Raw genomic sequence first — 18,767 nt, forward strand, 5'->3', positions numbered from 1 at the left:
AAAAAAAACAAAAAAGAAAGAGACCACCCTAAAAAGAAAACTTCTTTCATAGAGATAACTATCACCAACACCATTAATAGAAATTATTATTTTTTTCTGTTTTTGTAAATATTTTTAAAATAAAGTCTCTTATAAACTATTTAGCAAGTGATCTGTATCCATAAACACTAGTTTGTAGGACCTTTACAGCATAGTTATTAAACCCGATTCGTCCCGGCCGGTCGACCCGAGACTTGGTGGCTGGATCGGTTAGGGTTTGTTAAAAGACTGGCAGGTGCAACAACCTAGCAAAAATCGAGCGACCTGACAAGTTGATCCATGACCCGGGAGAACCCGAACGAGACCCAGTTATTCTTTACATGTGGTTTCTGTCATTCGGCTTCTCTTTTTATTTCTTCATCTTCTCTATAACAAGTTGATGTTTGCAAATGCTCCAGTCGTCCATGGAAGCTAGCCCGACAGAGACAAACTGGCTGAGAAATTTGTTGCCATGCGCAAGGCCAGTACTGGAAAAGAATCGCATAAATGAATGGTTTATACTGTTTGATTTTCAGACCTTTAATGCTACTAGAAAATAAAAATAATACAAAAACAAACAAATCACCATTGAAGAGCTATGTCTCTTGATTTAGCCAATAGGTGGCTACGAAAAAAAAAAGGAGGGGCTCTTTAGTTTTGGCCAAGGAAGTTGTGGCCGGGTCTATGGCAGTTACTTTGCCAAGTGAAAAGGGAAGTTTTATTGGTTTTGGGAGAGAAAATTCAAAGCAAAGAGGGTGGCAACTTGTTTTTATTTTTGGTAGAGATAGGGAAAATTTAGGGTTGTTTATATCTTTTTTTTTCTTTTTAATTAAAAAAATAATATATTATTTTTTAAAGTGAAATAAAAAAATTTAAAATATTTTTTAAACTTTATTATTTATAACTTAGTCTATTTTCATATGGATTTTTTCTTAATTTTTTCATTTAAAATATTAAAACTTTAATATATATATTTTTTTATTTTTTTGGGTTGACTCATAAAACTCAGGACCCGGCCCCTTAACTGGGTCAATTCCCGAACCGGGTTTAATAATTATGCTTTTCAGGTTAAATTATTATTTTTTAATATAATAAAAAATATATATTATAAAGAATTATTTAATATTATTATTAAATATATTTTAATGACTCACTATAATCTGAATTTAAAATTAAATTGTACCTGAGACGTTATCCATAACCATGACGATCGTAAAATCATAGAAAATAGTGTGAGCCCGAGAGCCAAGAAAAGAACGGAAAATCCAAAAAAAAAAACAAAACAAAACGTAAGGTAAAAGAGAAAGAGAGAAGTGCAGTGTGTGGTTACAGGCAAGTAGACGGCAGGGGAGAGAAGTGAAGAGAAGAGGCGCGGGTGGTACCGGTCCTTTTTCTTCCTTTATCCACCTCTTAAAAAAACCATTCCTCTTTTATCCTCCACACGATTCACACACAACACACACCCACTCTCCGTCCTCTCTCGCTACTCACTCACTCACTCTCTCATGGCTTCTCTTCAATCACCATTAATCTCTCCGGTTCCGCAACTCGTCAATGCAACAACACCGAACTCAGTTAATAAGAACTTATTATTTGTTGATTTTGTTGGACTCTACTGTAAATCGAAGAGAACTAGAAGGAAAATCGGAGTTTCTTCTTCTTTTTCCTCGAGTTTCTCTCGATTTGCTAACAAGAAGAAGTCCTCCTGTCCAGTCAACGCCACTCTCAGTGTTGACCGTCGTAATATCTCATCGCCGTCTTCTCCTCCTCATCCTCCTCCTGATTTGAAACCGCAGGTATGTTTCTGTCTTTTAATTCGTTTTACTTTTTAAGCTGAAATAATTTTTTTTAAGAGACGTATTCGTTTCGGTTTTGTTAGTGTTTACAATTTTTTTAATCCAGTTTTTTATTATTTAATTATTTTTAGATATTTTTGTTTTTAAAATATTTTTATTATGCTATACTACGATAATAATTAGCTATTTGTTTGCCATGAAGAGTAAGAAATGTGGACAACCAAACAGTCCCGTAGATTCTCTATGGTGTTAAAGCTGTAACTACCAATAGTTATGGTATAGGAGAGAGACAGACAGAAAAGGAGAGAAAATCACATCTAGGCTATCAAAATGGAATAGCTAAACTCATCAATTCTTGGATTTATTTTTTAATAATCATGAGTTTTAGTTTTTTCAAGAACATCGGAGATTTATATCATTTTTAATTATAGGCTCATGAATTGATTGAGGTATATGCTAGTCCGAATATTTATGTTACTAATAATAATAAAAAATCCTGATCTTTGTTATGCCGTACGCACCGGTAGTTATAATAGCTTGGATATTATAAATTTTTTTTTCTTATAAATACTGTTTCATAAGATGCATTTTTGTTTGATTATTTATTTATGGACCATAGGTAGCGAACTTGGAAGATATAATATCAGAAAGAGGAGCATGTGGAGTTGGATTTATCGCGAATTTGGAAAACAAGCCGTCCCATGCGATTGTCAAGGATGCACTTACAGCTCTTGGCTGCATGGAACATCGTGGAGGTTGTGGAGCAGATAATGACTCTGGTGATGGTGCAGGACTAATGACTTCGATTCCGTGGGAGCTATTCGATAAGTGGGCTGAGAGTGAAGGGATTGGTTCCTTTGATAAATTGCATACTGGTGTTGGAATGATTTTTTTCCCTAAAGATGATAGCCTTATGAAAGAAGCAAAAGAAGGTAACTGCCTGAAGTGGTTTGAATCCGGTTAAGTTTGTGTTTAGCGAATGAATGCTTGTTCGTTATCTCATTTTTTATGCTTCGTAGGATGTGGTGCATTTAGTTTATTGAATTATATACGTTGACCTTTTTTTTAATTTTATATTGGGTTGAATTTGGTTTTCTTGTTGTATTTGATTTAAATGAAGATGGTGTTTTTCTTTCTGCTATGTTAATGCACTATTCTTTTGATTTTCTGTATTGGCTAATGTTTTCCATCTTCATCCCTAAAACATATATACGTTCTTCTATTTAGCTGTAGATATCCTTCTGTCTCTCTCTCTCTTCTTTTTTATTTTCCTGTTCCAGTCTAATGTGCATGACGGATGCTTTTGTTCTCCTTAGCATCAGTATGATTAACTGTACTTTGTGATTGTTTTGTAGTGATTGTAAATATTTTTAAACAAGAGGGCCTTGAGGTGCTCGGATGGAGGCCTGTTCCTGTAAATACATCTGTAGTTGGTTTTTACGCAAAAGAAACCATGCCCAACATAGAACAAGTATTTGTTAGAGTTATTAACGAAGAGGATGTTGATGACATTGAACGAGAACTGTATATCTGCCGGAAGCTGATTGAAAGAGCGGCAAACTCAGAAAATTGGGGAAATGAGCTTTATTTCTGTTCTTTGTCTAATCGAACAATTGTTTATAAGGGAATGCTTCGTTCTGAAGTTCTTAGGTTGTTTTATTCTGACCTTCAGAATGATATCTACAAATCACCTTTTGCCATATATCATAGAAGGTATAGCACAAATACTAGTCCCAGATGGCCTCTTGCTCAACCCATGCGGTTTCTTGGTCATAATGGAGAGATCAACACCATACAGGTTATAAAATTCTCTACAGTACTGAAATGTAGTTGGCATTTTGAGGCATTTTCTTATTTTGATTCTAAAATGTATTCAGGGTAACTTGAACTGGATGCAATCACGAGAAACCTCATTGAAATCTTCTGTTTGGCATGGTCGAGAAAATGAAATCCGTCCTTATGGGAACCCAAAGGCATCAGACTCAGCTAATCTTGACAGTGCAGCAGAAGTAAGAGCTGCTACTTTTATGCTTACATGATTTCCTCAACCTTCATCTGCAGCTACTCGAGAAGATTTCTCCAATTTTTTATGTCCTTTCCCTTTTTTTCATAGTGGGACTCGCTTTGAGTATTTTACGTCTACTCGCATATTTTTCATTAGATATCACTAGCAAGGACTGAGTGAGGAAACTTTATTGGCTGGAATCTTTAAATTTTCGACCATACATATCTAGTGCATCCCATTTTAGCTGGGGCAACTTCTTTTTGGATTACCTTTTTTTGTTGCTTAAAGTTAAAAGTTGGTAATGTTGTCACTCTTTGTTTTGGCACTATGAAGGAATAATTCTTGACCCTCTTTCTATGCTTAAATGAAAACCATGGTACATGGTGTTTATTTGATGAATAATCATTATCGCCAGGATTATTAACTAAAACCGATACATGCGATGGGGTGCAAGCCACAACAAAGGGGGGAAGTGTGTTTGCTGTAGACCCAATTTAGTACAGTTTAATTGGTAAACTTTTTATTTCTTCTTTAGCTATTCTTATGTAGCCCTTCTGTGTTTGATTTTCCCTGCTCTTCTCCTTTTCAGTTGTTAATAAGAAGTGGGCGCACTCCTGAGCAGGCGTTGATGGTTCTCGTACCAGAGGCATACAAGAATCATCCAACTTTGACTATCAAATATCCTGAGGTATTTTCTGTTGGTGATTTGAAGTTCCAATTAAGCTGCAAGTTGACTAGGACAATTTTTCTTTCTGAATGCTAAAATAATTTAACTAAGCCATAGAACATGATTTATTGGGTCAGCATCATAAATCTCTTCCTATCCAAGTTTATTTTGGGCTTTGTTCCTTCTAGAATTTTGGCAGTCATGCCTTTTTTTGCCACCTTAATCTATGTATTTTCTGATTCTTTCTTGAATTAAATCGGTGCTGATAGTGTTTCATCGTTGATACTAAGTGAATATGTAACTGAAAAAGCTGTAGTGATTGTAATTAAAATTGACCCCTCATAATTTTATTGCAATTACATGTAGGCAATGCATGATTTGTTGGTTCTCTGTAGGTTGTAGATTTTTATGATTATTACAAGGGTCAGATGGAAGCTTGGGATGGACCTGCTTTACTCTTATTCAGGTAAATTTCCAGACATCTTGTACTACCCTGGGGCGTCAGGAGTTTATGCCTTATGGTAGCACATAGGGACCCATAGTAAAGAGCTACAGATGATGATCGATGTGCCCACCCGCAATATGAAAGTGTCCTTGATTTTGGTTTCAATATTTAGTCATTTTAAGCATAGTTAAAAAAATAGAGCCATGGAATTGGGAAGATTGTTCTATTCTATTTCAAATGTGATGGTATAATTAGAATTAAGGGGTGTAATAACATCAGGTTTTTCAATAGAACTTCCTCGGAGTCAATTATGATGTAAAAGAACAATTTGCTTGCTTATACACATGGAAATGCTCGCATGCAAGCACATGTATGTGTTACACATATGTAGTGGTCTAGAATATTGATCTTTTATTTCGAGCTTTATTATTTAATGTATTTTTTTTTTCCAGTTCTCATTACTGACTGCTATTGTATTATTTCAAATGGCACAGTGATGGAAAGACAGTTGGGGCTTGTCTTGATCGGAATGGCCTTCGCCCTGCTAGATATTGGCGGACAGTCGACAATTTTGTCTATGTTGCATCTGAGGTGTGTTCCACATATATTATAAATCGGAAGCACTCCATGATTGATAATCTCAAAGGAAACCAGATGTTAAAGCACGATATGCACATCTTGGTGCTGTTAATTTGCAGTGAATTAGGGTCCTCAAATGTTGATTTTTTTTTTTGTGCATTATTGTAGTAAAATTGCTTAAACTTTTAATTATGATTGATATGTCATTGCTTAATGGTGGCTTGTATTGATGGTGGGATCAGGCATGACTTGGGTATTTGGAATCCGATTGTGGGTCCTTTCTCACAGTAGTCCTAAATCACAAAATCCTCCTTTTGTTAGAGTTTCTTTTTATTAAATAAAGAATTGACATTAAGGTTGCTTGAACTGTTAACTGAAACTTTGGTTAGATAATTAAAGCATTGTTTTTTTAATATTATTGAATATCACATAATTTGTCTAATATTATTGAATTAGTATGGAATCTAATGTGAATGAACTCAAATCTGACTTTGACTAGCATCTCTAGGTGTTTGATATTGTTTTTATCATTCCTATTTTTCCTTTTCGCAGTGCCCATGAAAAAAAAAAAAAACTCCACTTGAGCACTGCATAAATATATTCGTTGTAACTGCTGTGGTCATGTGGATCATTTTTCACACCAGGTAGCTTTGGAGGAGTAAACGATTCGGCTTCATGTTCACTTCGTAGACAGTAAAGCAGAATATTTTAGATTGCATCATTAAATAATTTGATTAATTTCATATTACCACCATCTCTTAAACATGTTCTTTTATGTTACAATCACTGCTCTTAAAATGCTAACCACACCTTTTATTAATCAGGTTGGGGTTGTACCAATGGATGAATCAAAAGTAACGATGAAAGGCCGTCTAGGTCCCGGAATGATGATAACTGTAGATTTGCCTGGTGGCCAGGTTTGTGCTTCATTTTATTTTTATGTACTTGATACCTTGATGAGGTAAATTGCTCTGGAATTAGTTAGTTCATTGTAACTCTACAACCATTTTAATCTACTATATTATCTTTTTTATACTGATATCTTCTCATGTGTTTTTTATGTTGAGTCACCTTCTCTCTTTTTTCAAAATCAACGTATTTGATGGAGAATATGTAAGAACTTTTAAGAATAATGTCTTATTTTTTGTTTTTAGTTTTATACTACCATCAATATTTTTAGTGGATTTAGAAACAATTTTAATTTAATTTAATGTTACTCTTTGCTTTTTTGAATTATGAAGTAATATTTAATTGCTGAAAATGCATGCTGGTTTTTGTATATTCCCTTTATCTATGCTGATCCAATTCTTATTTTGGTGGATTCAGTGCAACTATACATGTATCAGGCTGGTGGCAAGTTTTCATTGTGATAGTATTGGCAATTCTTTGAACCCAAATTTAGATTAGACTATTGATCAGTATTTTGGCTTGCAGGTTTATGAGAATACTGAAGTTAAAAAGCGAGTAGCACTGTCAAATCCGTATGGAAAATGGGTTCGTGAAAACCTGCGATCCTTGAAGTCTGCAAACTTCCTCTCAGCAACAGTTATGGACAATGAATCAATTTTAAGATGCCAACAGTAAGCATATTGATTTAATTTGTTAAATATCATTGCCTGCTATGACTTATATATGATAATGTTTTTTGAATGCTTAACTTTACATAGCTGATAGTTATATCTGGCACCAACTTAAGGCTATCTGCTTCTTAATTGACTTTGGAATTTGTGTTATGATTTATATGAAGTTTAAAAAATCTCTAGTATAATGTAACACCATGGCCATGTTTGATTGAGACTCTCAAACTCAACAGATAAGAACCGAGAGACTCAACCAATCATTCTGTTTCAATGCTACAATTAAGATAAACAGTACATCAATATTGATCACATATGATACAAAACAACAAATAATGAGTACTATGTGTTTATTTCTGAGCATAAACTGAACATGAGTGAATATATTGTTCACTATTTTGTACTCTCATGGGAACAGGGCATACGGCTACTCCAGTGAGGATGTCCAAATGGTTATTGAGAATATGGCTTCTCAAGGGAAGGAGCCTACATTTTGCATGGGGGATGATATTCCTTTGGCAATATTGTCTCAAAAACAACACATGCTTTATGATTATTTCAAACAACGGTTTGCACAGGTTTGAACTTTGAACATGCCTTTTAGTATTTATTTTTTAATTGTGCTTTATGATTTTCAGAACCAACATCTGTGGAGTTCTGAATGTGCCTTTTTTTTTATCACACCAACTTAATTTGAAATCATATACTGTTTGCTGAGCTCATTCTTATCCCATGAATCCAGGTTACAAATCCAGCTATAGACCCACTCAGAGAAGGATTAGTTATGTCACTTGAAATCAACATCGGAAAGCGAGGAAACATCTTGGAAGATGGACCAGAAAATGCTTCACAGGTGCTGAATTCATCCTAGCTTCCTCACAGTGGATCTGATGATGTTTATAATGCTTATGTTACAATAAATTGCATGTTAGTGATTTCATATATTGGGTGGACTAAAAATTTTGTTACTTTGTTCAGGTTATCTTGTCTAGTCCTGTACTAAATGAAGGGGAGCTTGAGTTATTACTGAAGGATCCCTGCTTAAAACCTCAAGTTTTACCGACCTTTTTTGATATACGTAAAGGGGTTGAGGGTTCTTTGGAGAAAACACTGATTAAGCTTTGTGAGGCAGCTGATGAAGCTGTTAGAAATGGTTCCCAATTGCTTGTTCTCTCTGACCGATCTGATGATCTGGTAATCACCCCTTGGTTTTCCCTTTTCCATTTGTGATGAATTGGAATTTACTGTGTTAAAAGTAATTAATATTGATAACACTTTCCGTGAGAGTAAACTTTCAGCAATTATTTTTAACTCGGTTTTCATACATCACAAATTGCTTTCTTTCTCAGTGCGCTTTGTATGCTGTAAGGGGCAAGAAAATGCTGATGATTCCTATTCATGACTTTCCTGTTTAAGAATATTTTTGGTAGCTGGACATAATCACGCGTGCATTTCTATTTAAAGGTGCATGCATTTTTGTTGATACCTATCCATCTTGATTGGTTAACAGTTGATCTGCTTAGCCAGAATTTTTAAAATCTATTAAATTGTATCACAGCATCAGCTGTTGTAAAGTTTCATGATCTCAATCAATTATGAAATTGTAATTATTTTATGTAATATATGGGTGTGACTGTCTCTCTAGCCCTCATATCTTAGTCTTTCCACATAGGAGAATATGCATGTAAGCTTTGCTATCCATAAATTTGTAAGCTGACTGCCATCAAACTCTTGGGGCTTATATATCTTGACCCCTACTTTCACTTTTCTTAGTTCTCCAGGCCATGCAAGGAAACTTCAATAAACGCTAATTTCTTAATTCTGAATGATTCCAATCTTTTTCCTCTCTCAGGAACCCACTCGACCTGCAATTCCAATTCTTCTTGCTGTTGGTGCTGTTCATCAGCATCTTATTCAGAATGGCTTGCGAATGTCAACTTCAATTGTAGCAGATACTGCTCAGTGCTTCAGCACTCATCATTTTGCCTGTTTGATTGGATATGGTGCCAGGTTAAGTTTCCTTCCTCGCGTTAAATGTTAGTAGTTGATGCTTTTGCCTTGTTTTTCTTAGATTTTGGTTATGCTAAAAAAATAGTGGATAAAACAGTTATTAAAGATATTTCAAGTTTTCATAGTGATATTTATGCATTGTTATTTTCTCCCTTTAGGTTAGTAAAAAAACAATATCAAATTACTTTTCTATGTTTGGGATACTTTTTTTGGGAGCCCTAAATACTTTGCTATCACATAATGACCACTAATAAAGTCTATATTGAGAACGACACACATTGATGTGTAACATTCACAACTGCTGAAGAGTTATTCATAATTAAAGCTACAAGATACAGGAAAATTGTTACTTTCAGCTAATGAAATAATATTTCATATTTATCATACCCTTTTGTATCTTAATCGCTTCAAAGTAGGTTTATTATTAACTTCCATTTGTCAAAGTAGGTCAGAATTCTAAATATCCTGTCTGAATCAGTTTTACTTTTGACTTATCTTAACTTTTTTATTGTTGGATCTTGTAAGAACTCACCGTCCATCCCCTTAAACTTCGCTTTTTGCTTATGTTATTGCCACACGTCTATCGCTTGCATTGACAACATGAATAGTTAAAAATTATAATTTATATCGCTAAAATAATTTTTTCAGTGCTATATGCCCGTACTTGGCACTGGAAACTTGCCGGCAATGGCGCCTGAGTAAAAGAACTGTTAATCTGATGATGAATGGAAAGATGCCTACTGTAACAATCGAACAAGCTCAAAAGAACTTTTGCAAGGTTAGTATATCCTTGAAACAAGAAATTGTTTAAAGATTTTCACTACATAAAAATGAAGGACAAAAAATCCAAGTGCTGTTCATACCTTAAAACTGCTGTGTTTCAGTGCCCAACTATAGTACTTTAGCTTCATTTTAGTTCCTTTATATTAACTGTAACCTTCCTATGCATTTCCCTTTCATTTGTTAAAAACGTTTGAGGCTATGTGAACTATAGAATTTCATTTCTCTTGTAGTATAACCGTTTTGTTCAACATTTAACAAATTGGTAATAATTGAAATCTGGTGATTTTTTCAGATTAATGGGGTCTCTAGCAAAGGAAATGGATACAGTTATATGTTTGTGTGCATAAAAAAAGTTGCTTTGTCCTCCAGTTCTTAACGTTCAACTTTTACAAGAAAAAATGACTTTCATTGTCCAAATATAACTGAATTGGTGCTTTATAACATTTGTATGGATAGCTTATTGTATTGATTGCTCTTTACCATTCCAGGCAGTTAAATCTGGTCTTCTCAAAATTCTTTCTAAGATGGGCATCTCATTGCTTTCAAGGTCCAAGTTCAGAGTTTCCAGTTCTCAATTATTTTCTTTACTCTTTTGGAAGTCAATTTATAGATGCTTTGTAAAGTTTGCTGGTCAATTGACTTGTTTGTTTCCTGTATTTAGTTATTGTGGTGCACAGATATTTGAGATTTATGGATTGGGGAAGGAGGTTGTTGATCTAGCATTTTGTGGCAGTGTTTCAAATATTGGTGGAGTGACTTTTGATGAGGTAATTTGAAGTTGGTAAACTATAAGCTAATAAGTTAAGGAAATTTGGTGTTCTTTCTCATTGTAGTTACCTACCGCTTAAGTTTTAAATCTTTTAATCTTTATTTTGGATTGTCATTTTCTCTTTCCAGTTGGCGAGGGAGACTTTGTCCTTCTGGGTGAAAGCTTTCTCTGAGGCTACGGCCAAAAGACTGGAAAATTATGGATTTATACAATTCAGACCTGGAGGTACTATTACTACTGAACATGTCGGTTACATTTTATACAGACAGTTACAGAGAGCAGTTACTTAGTTACCAGTATCATTACTATAATAACCTGGTTGACATTGGTAGGTGTTTTTAGCAACAAGCGAATCAATGCCTTGGTTGCAGCTGTGATTTGTAAAACTTACTTCCAATTTCACTAGAACATTAGGATGACACTAAATTACAGATCCTGTCAAAGTTGACATATCTTTGAATTTGGTTGCTTATATACTTCATAACCAAAAAATCATTCTTAAGATAACAATTTTTAATTTTTTTTTATTACAGGGGAATATCATGGAAACAATCCAGAGATGTCGAAATTGCTTCACAAAGCTGTTCGCCAAAAGAGTGAAAATGCATTTTCTATTTATCAGCAGCATTTGGCTAACCGGCCTGTGAATGTGAGTGCTGAAGTAAATTAGTTTTTGTTTCAATTTTTTTGTTACTATAATGTATTCCCTTGAAAACCAGCATGTTATAATCATGTAATTAGAATCTGATAGCATTTCAATTGCAGGTTCTTCGTGATCTTCTTGAATTTAAAAGTGATCGTGCTCCAATTCCTGTGGGAAAGGTTGAACCTGCCATATCCATAGTTCAAAGGTTTTGCACTGGGGGGATGTCACTTGGAGCCATTTCAAGAGAAACTCATGAAGCAATTGCCATTGCTATGAACAGATTAGGTGGAAAATCTAATTCAGGGGAAGGTGGTGAGGTAGTCTTTCATCGATTGGTTCTCTTTGCTTGTTTTGTTTATCACTTGGTCTGTTCACTGTCGACCTCTCTGTCTATCTTTATGAATCACGCACAGGCATGCTCAGACACAAACAAATGTAATGAACCATCAGCTCCACATGGAACTATATATGTAATTGGTTATTTTTTAACATACTAGAGACATCATTGTTTACAATATCATGTCATCCAGGATCCAATTCGCTGGACCCCACTTACTGATGTTGTTGATGGGTACTCCCCTACATTGCCGCATCTTAAAGGTCTTCAAAATGGTGATACTGCTACCAGCGCTATCAAGCAGGTGATTATCATGACATTCAATTTAACATGTTTGTAACCTCATGTGAAAGAGGAGCTTTCAAACAAGTTTGTAACCTCATGTGCAAGAGGATTGAGAATTTTTAGGGGATCATGAGTGCGTGGCTATACATTGATATTATCTGTCTAGGAGGGATTGTGCTCTCTTTGAAGTAGTCAACTTAAACTGGCCTTTTCACCAATGCATCTTGGCATGAGAATTATCTTATGACAGCTAGTTGCTTTTGGTTCAGGTTGCTTCAGGACGTTTTGGTGTCACTCCAACATTCTTGGTCAATGCTGTTCAGTTAGAAATCAAAATTGCACAGGGTGCCAAGCCTGGTGAAGGTGGCCAATTGCCCGGGAAGAAAGTTAGTGCATATATTGCGAGGCTGAGAAATTCTAAACCTGGGGTTCCACTAATATCTCCACCCCCTCACCATGACATTTATTCCATTGAAGATCTTGCCCAATTGATCTATGACCTTCATCAGGTAATCATTTACTGTATCTGGGATCTGCATGCATTATTAACTTGAAGATCCATTCCCCAAATTGTAACAACTTCAATGTCTGCTCAACAAACAGGTCAATCCTAAGGCTAAGGTATCTGTAAAGCTTGTGGCAGAAGCAGGTATTGGCACAGTTGCATCTGGGGTAGCAAAGGGTAATGCTGATATTATACAGGTACCTTCTCATGATACGTTGACGTAGTTCTGTTGAGCCTTAATATGTCTGATAGTTCTCTGGATCCTCATTCCATGCTATTTTAAGTTTTTAACATCTTCCAAAGTTGGTATATTCAAGTAATTTGCTGGCTGTTGATGAAGAGGTAAAATACTTTCGGTAAAATATGTTCCTTTAATGAAGTGACTCTTGATTGTTCTTGGAAATGTCTCTTCTAAGACAGCTATTAAGCATAAAGTTTAGTAGATGTTTAAGGTCAAAAGTTAAATTACCTTGACACTATCAGCTAGAAGAGCCTAATTTTGTGTTCATGTTAAGTGGTAAAGTAGAATACATACTGTTTTTTCTGAAAAGATCAAGTTCCAGCTTTAAGATGGTATCTCAATGTGGGGTTTTGTCCCAACCATCCCAATCCCTCTCTTCTCTTTCATACCCCTATACACAGTTCGCCATCATTTGCAGGTAATGTAACTGAATATCAAGTTCTTATGCAGAAGCACTCTCATTTTTTTTTTCCTGAACAACAAATTTATGCTATGAATCCATGTGGGCACATGAAAAGGTGGAAAATTCTCGTCAAAGAAAATTGGTTAGATTAGGTTCACAAAAGTAGTGGGGACTGGGAGGGCTGACTCTTATCTTTTTTTTTTTTGCAGATATCAGGGCATGATGGTGGAACTGGAGCTAGCCCCATAAGTTCCATTAAGCATGCCGGTGGTCCTTGGGAACTTGGACTTACAGAAACCCATCAGGTTATTATATCAACATGTGAATAGAATGTTACTCTCTGTGGTCTGCTTCTCTCACATTCTGTGTGCTGTTTGATCATTGACAATCTTTTATAGACTCTCATTGCAAATGGGCTCAGAGAAAGAGTGATCCTTAGGGTTGATGGGGGCTTCAAAAGCGGAGTTGATGTCATGATGGCTGCGGCAATGGGTGCTGATGAGTATGGATTTGGTTCTGTCGCAATGATTGCTACGGGATGTGTAATGGCCCGCATTTGTCACACTAATAATTGCCCTGTTGGTGTTGCTAGTCAGGTATCAATGGGAGTATATATGTGATTTGCATTTTGTGTATCCCTTTAGTGCCTTATTCTTTCAAATTTAATTTCCTTCAGAGAGAAGAACTACGTGCCCGGTTTCCTGGTGTGCCTGGTGATCTTGTTAATTTCTTTTTATATGTTGCTGAGGAGGTAATCTTTTTTTCTGCCTTGATAATTTTGATGGAATTTTTGCACTTTCTATTTTTTTTTGGTCTCTGGGTGACATCTTCCAAGCTATATCTAAATCTGTCCTGATTCTTGTTGCATTTCTTTATGTGGGCTAGGTAAGAGGCATGCTGGCACAATTGGGTTATCAGAAGTTGGATGATATCATTGGGCATACAGATTTGTTAAGACAACGAGATATTTCCCTTGTCAAAACTCAGCATCTTGATCTCAGTTATATTATGTCGGTATGTACTGAAAGAGTATCTTAACTTCCCACCATATGTTTCACCAATGTGGACTTGCTCTGTCTTCCATATCTATTACATTGCTTCTACTTCATTTCCAGAGTGTAGGATTACCAAAACTGAGCAGTACTGATATCAGGAACCAAGATGTACACTCTAATGGTCCTGTTTTAGATGATGATGTTCTAGCAGATCCAGAGGTATGCTTCATATCAATATCTCAATTTTCAATTTTGGACCAATGCTTTTAGTTGTAAAGGGGTTTTAGGGGGTGAGCTTTGCTTCCTGTGTGGAAGTGTCTTGGTGTGCCCCCATATTTTTGCTGGAAAACATTGAGAAAATTCCATGGGCTATGAGACTGAAGTTACGATCACTTGTACTCACTCATTGTTTTGGTTATGGTCATTGTGGTTCTATGATGGTAGCATAGACAGCATACTGATTATGCGCATGATAGACAGCATACTGATTATGTGCATGCATTCACAGGGTGCCTTGCTACCATTTGTTGTATTTCTAAGAAAAAACATCTTTATCTTTCTCAGATTCTAGACGCTATTGAGAATGAAAAAGTTATCAATAAAACCATAAAAATATACAACGTGGACCGCGCTGTTTGTGGGCGTATAGCAGGTGTAGTTGCAAAGAAATATGGTGACACTGGTTTTGCTGGGCAGCTGAACATCACGTAAGATGTGGCTTTCCTGATAGCAAGCACTAAAAATTTAGCATACTAACATGACAGTTTCTTTTATTCTCAATTTAAACGAGTTATCTTCACATCAACAGGTTTACTGGGAGTGCTGGGCAGTCGTTTGCATGTTTTTTGACACCTGGAATGAATATTCGCCTAATAGGAGAGGCCAATGATTACGTGGGAAAGGTATTGTTGGGAAAATCTTCCACTCTTATGCAGTGGTTTGAGAAGTTTGAAGTTGAATTCAAATGCATATTGGTTATTTGATTCAGCCATCATGCTTTGAGAGTTTCATGATTAATCTATTTGCTAGTTGGTTCTGTATTTGTGGTGAAATTTGACTAGATGGTTCGAGTTGGAATTTTGCTACTGTTGAATTAACTTGGCATTTTCATAATTAACATGCGGAACAGATAAATTGATTTCAAATGATAATGTAACATCAATTTGGATCGTTCAAATGTTAAGCTAATATGATGTGCTAATCCTATTAACAGACTGTTAAATCTTGTTGCTGAACTATGGTTTCTGAAACTAGCAATATAAATGCCTTTAGGGTATGGCTGGAGGAGAGTTGGTCGTAACTCCCGTGGAGAACACTGGGTTTGTTCCGGAGGACGCCACCATTGTCGGGAATACTTGCTTGTATGGGGCTACAGGCGGTCAAGTATTTGTCAGAGGGAAAGCTGGGGAGCGGTTTGCTGTGAGAAACTCACTTGCTGAAGCTGTAGTTGAAGGCACTGGAGACCATTGTTGTGAGTACATGACTGGTGGTTGTGTGGTGGTACTTGGAAAGTGAGTAATGTCTCCCTACCTTACATCTTTCTTCTTATCAAGCAATATAAAGAGAACTGTTCAGAGTTTTGAGCCATCATCACACATTTCCATGTCACAGAGTGGGTAGAAATGTAGCTGCTGGGATGACCGGAGGTTTGGCGTACATGCTTGATGAGGATGACACTTTGATGCCCAAGGTTTGTGCTCATGTGACTTTCGAATATACATACTTTTTGTGAAGAAAAAAAAGTTGTTAAATTTTGAAATTGTAAATTATATTCCAATAAAATATAAAAAATAAAAGGAATGTTCTCTCCCCACACTTTTCCATTGCAAATTTTGTACTTTTAACTCACATTGAATCTCCACGAAGGTACTCCAAATGGGTGCGTTTGCTTCTTAGCATTTTTATGACATGATCAGCTTCTCAAGCGCACACAAACATCAGTTCCCAGTAGGGATTATCTAAATTCTGAAAAGTACAATACTGCTTCACTCTAGATACTTTAAATCCGCTATACAATCTATTTATTTTCCCTTCATTGCCTTGATTGATGGAGGAGGAATCTCGGGGCAGTGGTAAGGTTGCCCCATTGTGATCAGGAGATCACGGGTTCAAACTATGGAAAGTGCCTCTTTGCACGTACACCATCGTTCTCTCAATTAATCTTATTGCTCTTTCCTAATGCATGCTTAGCGTTCCCGAAATCCTCACCAGCACTTGGCTTCAAAATTGTTTTTTTTTTTTTTTTTTTGCCAGTTCTTCGAGGAAAGCTTCAAAATAATATCTGTTGTAATTCTGAGCAGGTAAATAAAGAAATAGTGAAGGTCCAAAGAGTGACTGCTCCTGTTGGCCAGATGCAGCTAAAGAGCCTTATTGAAGCTCATGTTGTAAGTCTACTGAACAAAACTAGCTTATATGCACAGACGCACTTTGCAAACTAATTCCCATTTTATTTCTCCTACCATAATGTTCTCACAAACACCTTTCCGGTGAAGGAAAAAACCGGAAGCGGCAAAGGCGCTGCTATCCTGAAGGAGTGGGACACATATCTACCGCTCTTTTGGCAGCTAGTACCACCCAGTGAAGAAGACACCCCAGAGGCTTGTGCATCATTCGAGGCAACCAGTGCTGGGCAAGTGACATCATTCCAATCTGCATAAGCTAGCGATGCTAGGAAACCCTCGAGGCCAGCCGGAAAAACCCGAATTCGCAACCTCAACCTGTACATGTCAAATATAAGATGATGGATTCTTGACTTGGAATTCTCCACAGATTTATCGGGGAAACAGAATGCTGTGGTATCCTTGGCGATGAAGTTTTTGCGATTGAAGAAAGGTTATCATCAACCAATTGTATCTGCAACCCAGACATCCATTTTCGAGCATCCAGCATTCCCATTGTTAGAGAAATTCTATAGTGATTTGTGGCAGAAAATGTAAAATCAAGTTCAAAATCTTCCACTATTGTCAAGATTCTGATGTTCAATAATAATAATAATAATAATAAAATTGATTTCATTTCCATGATATCCTTAGGCAAAAGATAAACGCCAAGAATTACATTTTTTCTTGGCATACGCAGGAGACTTTTATTTAACTATTTTATTGGTACTCAGTTTAACTATGGGCTTAAACAAAAACTGTCTAGCTAATGATATTACATGCTTAATATACCAAGGACCACATGCAGAACGTCGCCATGATTTTCTTTTTCTTCTTCTTGGTTTATTGAGGGGCTTGATAAGCCTTGAGGTATATAATAAAAAGAAGATCGTTGATCTTATTCTATTATTATATATAGTTGCAAATAGAGAAGGCAATTTAATTCGAAACTGATAGATACTGAACCGACATGAATAAATGAGTATTTTTTGCATGAATGAGTGAGTATTTTTTTTATCTAATAAATAATAAGTATGGTATATATATTATCAAACCTGACCTGAAATTTAGATTATAATTCTTGGGATAGGGAGAGTCTCTCCTAGTTTGTTTTATAGTTGTTAAAACCCGGTGGTAGATGATTGATTGGAAAAACTAATGATTCATGATCTAACTTGGGTTATATTTTAAGTTGAATTTATTATCATAGATTAGATATCTAGTTAACTCAGTTAGATCAAATTCGATATAAGATCAATATCAAACTTTGTTTTACAAATAAAACGATGTAATTTGAATAAAAATAATAGACTCTGTTGACTGACAATCAATAATTTAAACGCCTGAAAACTATAATTTTAAGCTGTTAGGCTACGGTAAAGTAAGTTTTGGGTGTCTTTCACAGTATGTTATAGGCTTCGACTTAGCAACAGACCAGAACTTAGGAGCATTGTTCCTTGCTAAAAATTTTCCTGCTGGGGTAAAAGAAAGGATTCTGGATGGCGATTGAGTGGTCAAAAAGCTGTCCCAACTTGAAGCGATTGTTTAGTCGTCTCCTATTTGGGCTGCTAAAACAATTTGCAAGATGGGCGGCTACACAATTGATTGATAGTCAATTGATTATAGGATATTGAAAATCCTGCTAGAAAATTTTTTCTACGTGCCATCATTAAAAAAATAATAATTATAAGAGTAAATATATTATTTTTAATGAGGCTGAATGTATAATTATTATAAAAAATTTAAAAACTAAAATTAAAATATTCTTAAAAACTTTAGGGGGTGTGTTCTTAGAAAGCTCATTGACTTCTCTATCTTGTCTTAAATATTGATTTCTCTATAGGGTTTTAGTTAGGAAGCTCTTAATTTTATTTTCAAAGGAGATGAAAAAGAAGAATTTCCAAATACCATTAATGAGCCTAAATATTATTTTTGGTTCAATTTCTCACATGGTCTTTACAGATTTTAATTACTCTAAAACTTTAACCCAAGATAAAACGACGTGTCCAAAAGCTCCTTGTAAAGTTTTAGTCTAGTCCGACAGTCGGATTAAAAGTCATGTTCGATGACATAAAATTAATCAATTAGTGATTTTAAATCATTGCTAGAACCATATCAGTTATTTTACTAAGTCTTCAAAACTATTTTCTTATTCCAAAATTTATTTATTTTTTCTTTTCATCATTTGTTTCACTTACAGACTTACTATAGTTTCACCACATGCCGGATCCATCGATGCTTGTCGCCCCCTACTTAAAGCATCACATGTTGGTAAGTTAACTCGGATATATACTAAAATGATGTGATTTTATTTTTTTAGAAAAACAA

At 35.6% G+C, this 18,767-nt stretch overlaps 1 protein-coding gene across 2 annotated transcripts; it reads left to right on the plus strand.

Moving 5' to 3' along the window:
- Positions 1-1,326: 1,326 nt before the first annotated feature.
- On the plus strand, positions 1,327-17,079 carry LOC133689566 (ferredoxin-dependent glutamate synthase, chloroplastic). 2 transcript variants are annotated; one of them, XM_062109466.1, is made up of 33 exons: positions 1,327-1,814; positions 2,434-2,746; positions 3,170-3,612; positions 3,692-3,823; positions 4,409-4,507; positions 4,882-4,952; positions 5,426-5,522; positions 6,335-6,427; positions 6,945-7,090; positions 7,506-7,665; positions 7,830-7,940; positions 8,066-8,281; positions 8,940-9,097; positions 9,746-9,875; positions 10,369-10,427; positions 10,542-10,647; positions 10,778-10,874; positions 11,183-11,298; positions 11,415-11,612; positions 11,826-11,936; positions 12,187-12,426; positions 12,521-12,619; positions 13,276-13,371; positions 13,465-13,662; positions 13,743-13,817; positions 13,952-14,080; positions 14,182-14,280; positions 14,626-14,768; positions 14,870-14,963; positions 15,334-15,572; positions 15,673-15,751; positions 16,362-16,445; positions 16,554-17,079. In XM_062109466.1, exons 1-33 carry the CDS (start codon positions 1,524-1,526, stop codon positions 16,716-16,718), a joined length of 4,887 nt encoding a protein of 1,628 aa, XP_061965450.1. In that variant the 5' UTR covers positions 1,327-1,523; the 3' UTR covers positions 16,719-17,079. The 2 variants fall into 2 exon arrangements, with proteins under 2 accessions (XP_061965450.1, XP_061965452.1); XM_062109468.1 differs by lacking the exons at positions 1,327-1,814; positions 2,434-2,746; positions 3,170-3,612; positions 3,692-3,823 and adding an exon at positions 4,264-4,330.
- Positions 17,080-18,767: the final 1,688 nt, after the last annotated feature.

This window comes from Populus nigra, chromosome 3, assembly GCF_951802175.1.
Source record: "Populus nigra chromosome 3, ddPopNigr1.1, whole genome shotgun sequence".
NCBI lineage: Eukaryota > Viridiplantae > Streptophyta > Magnoliopsida > Malpighiales > Salicaceae > Populus > Populus nigra.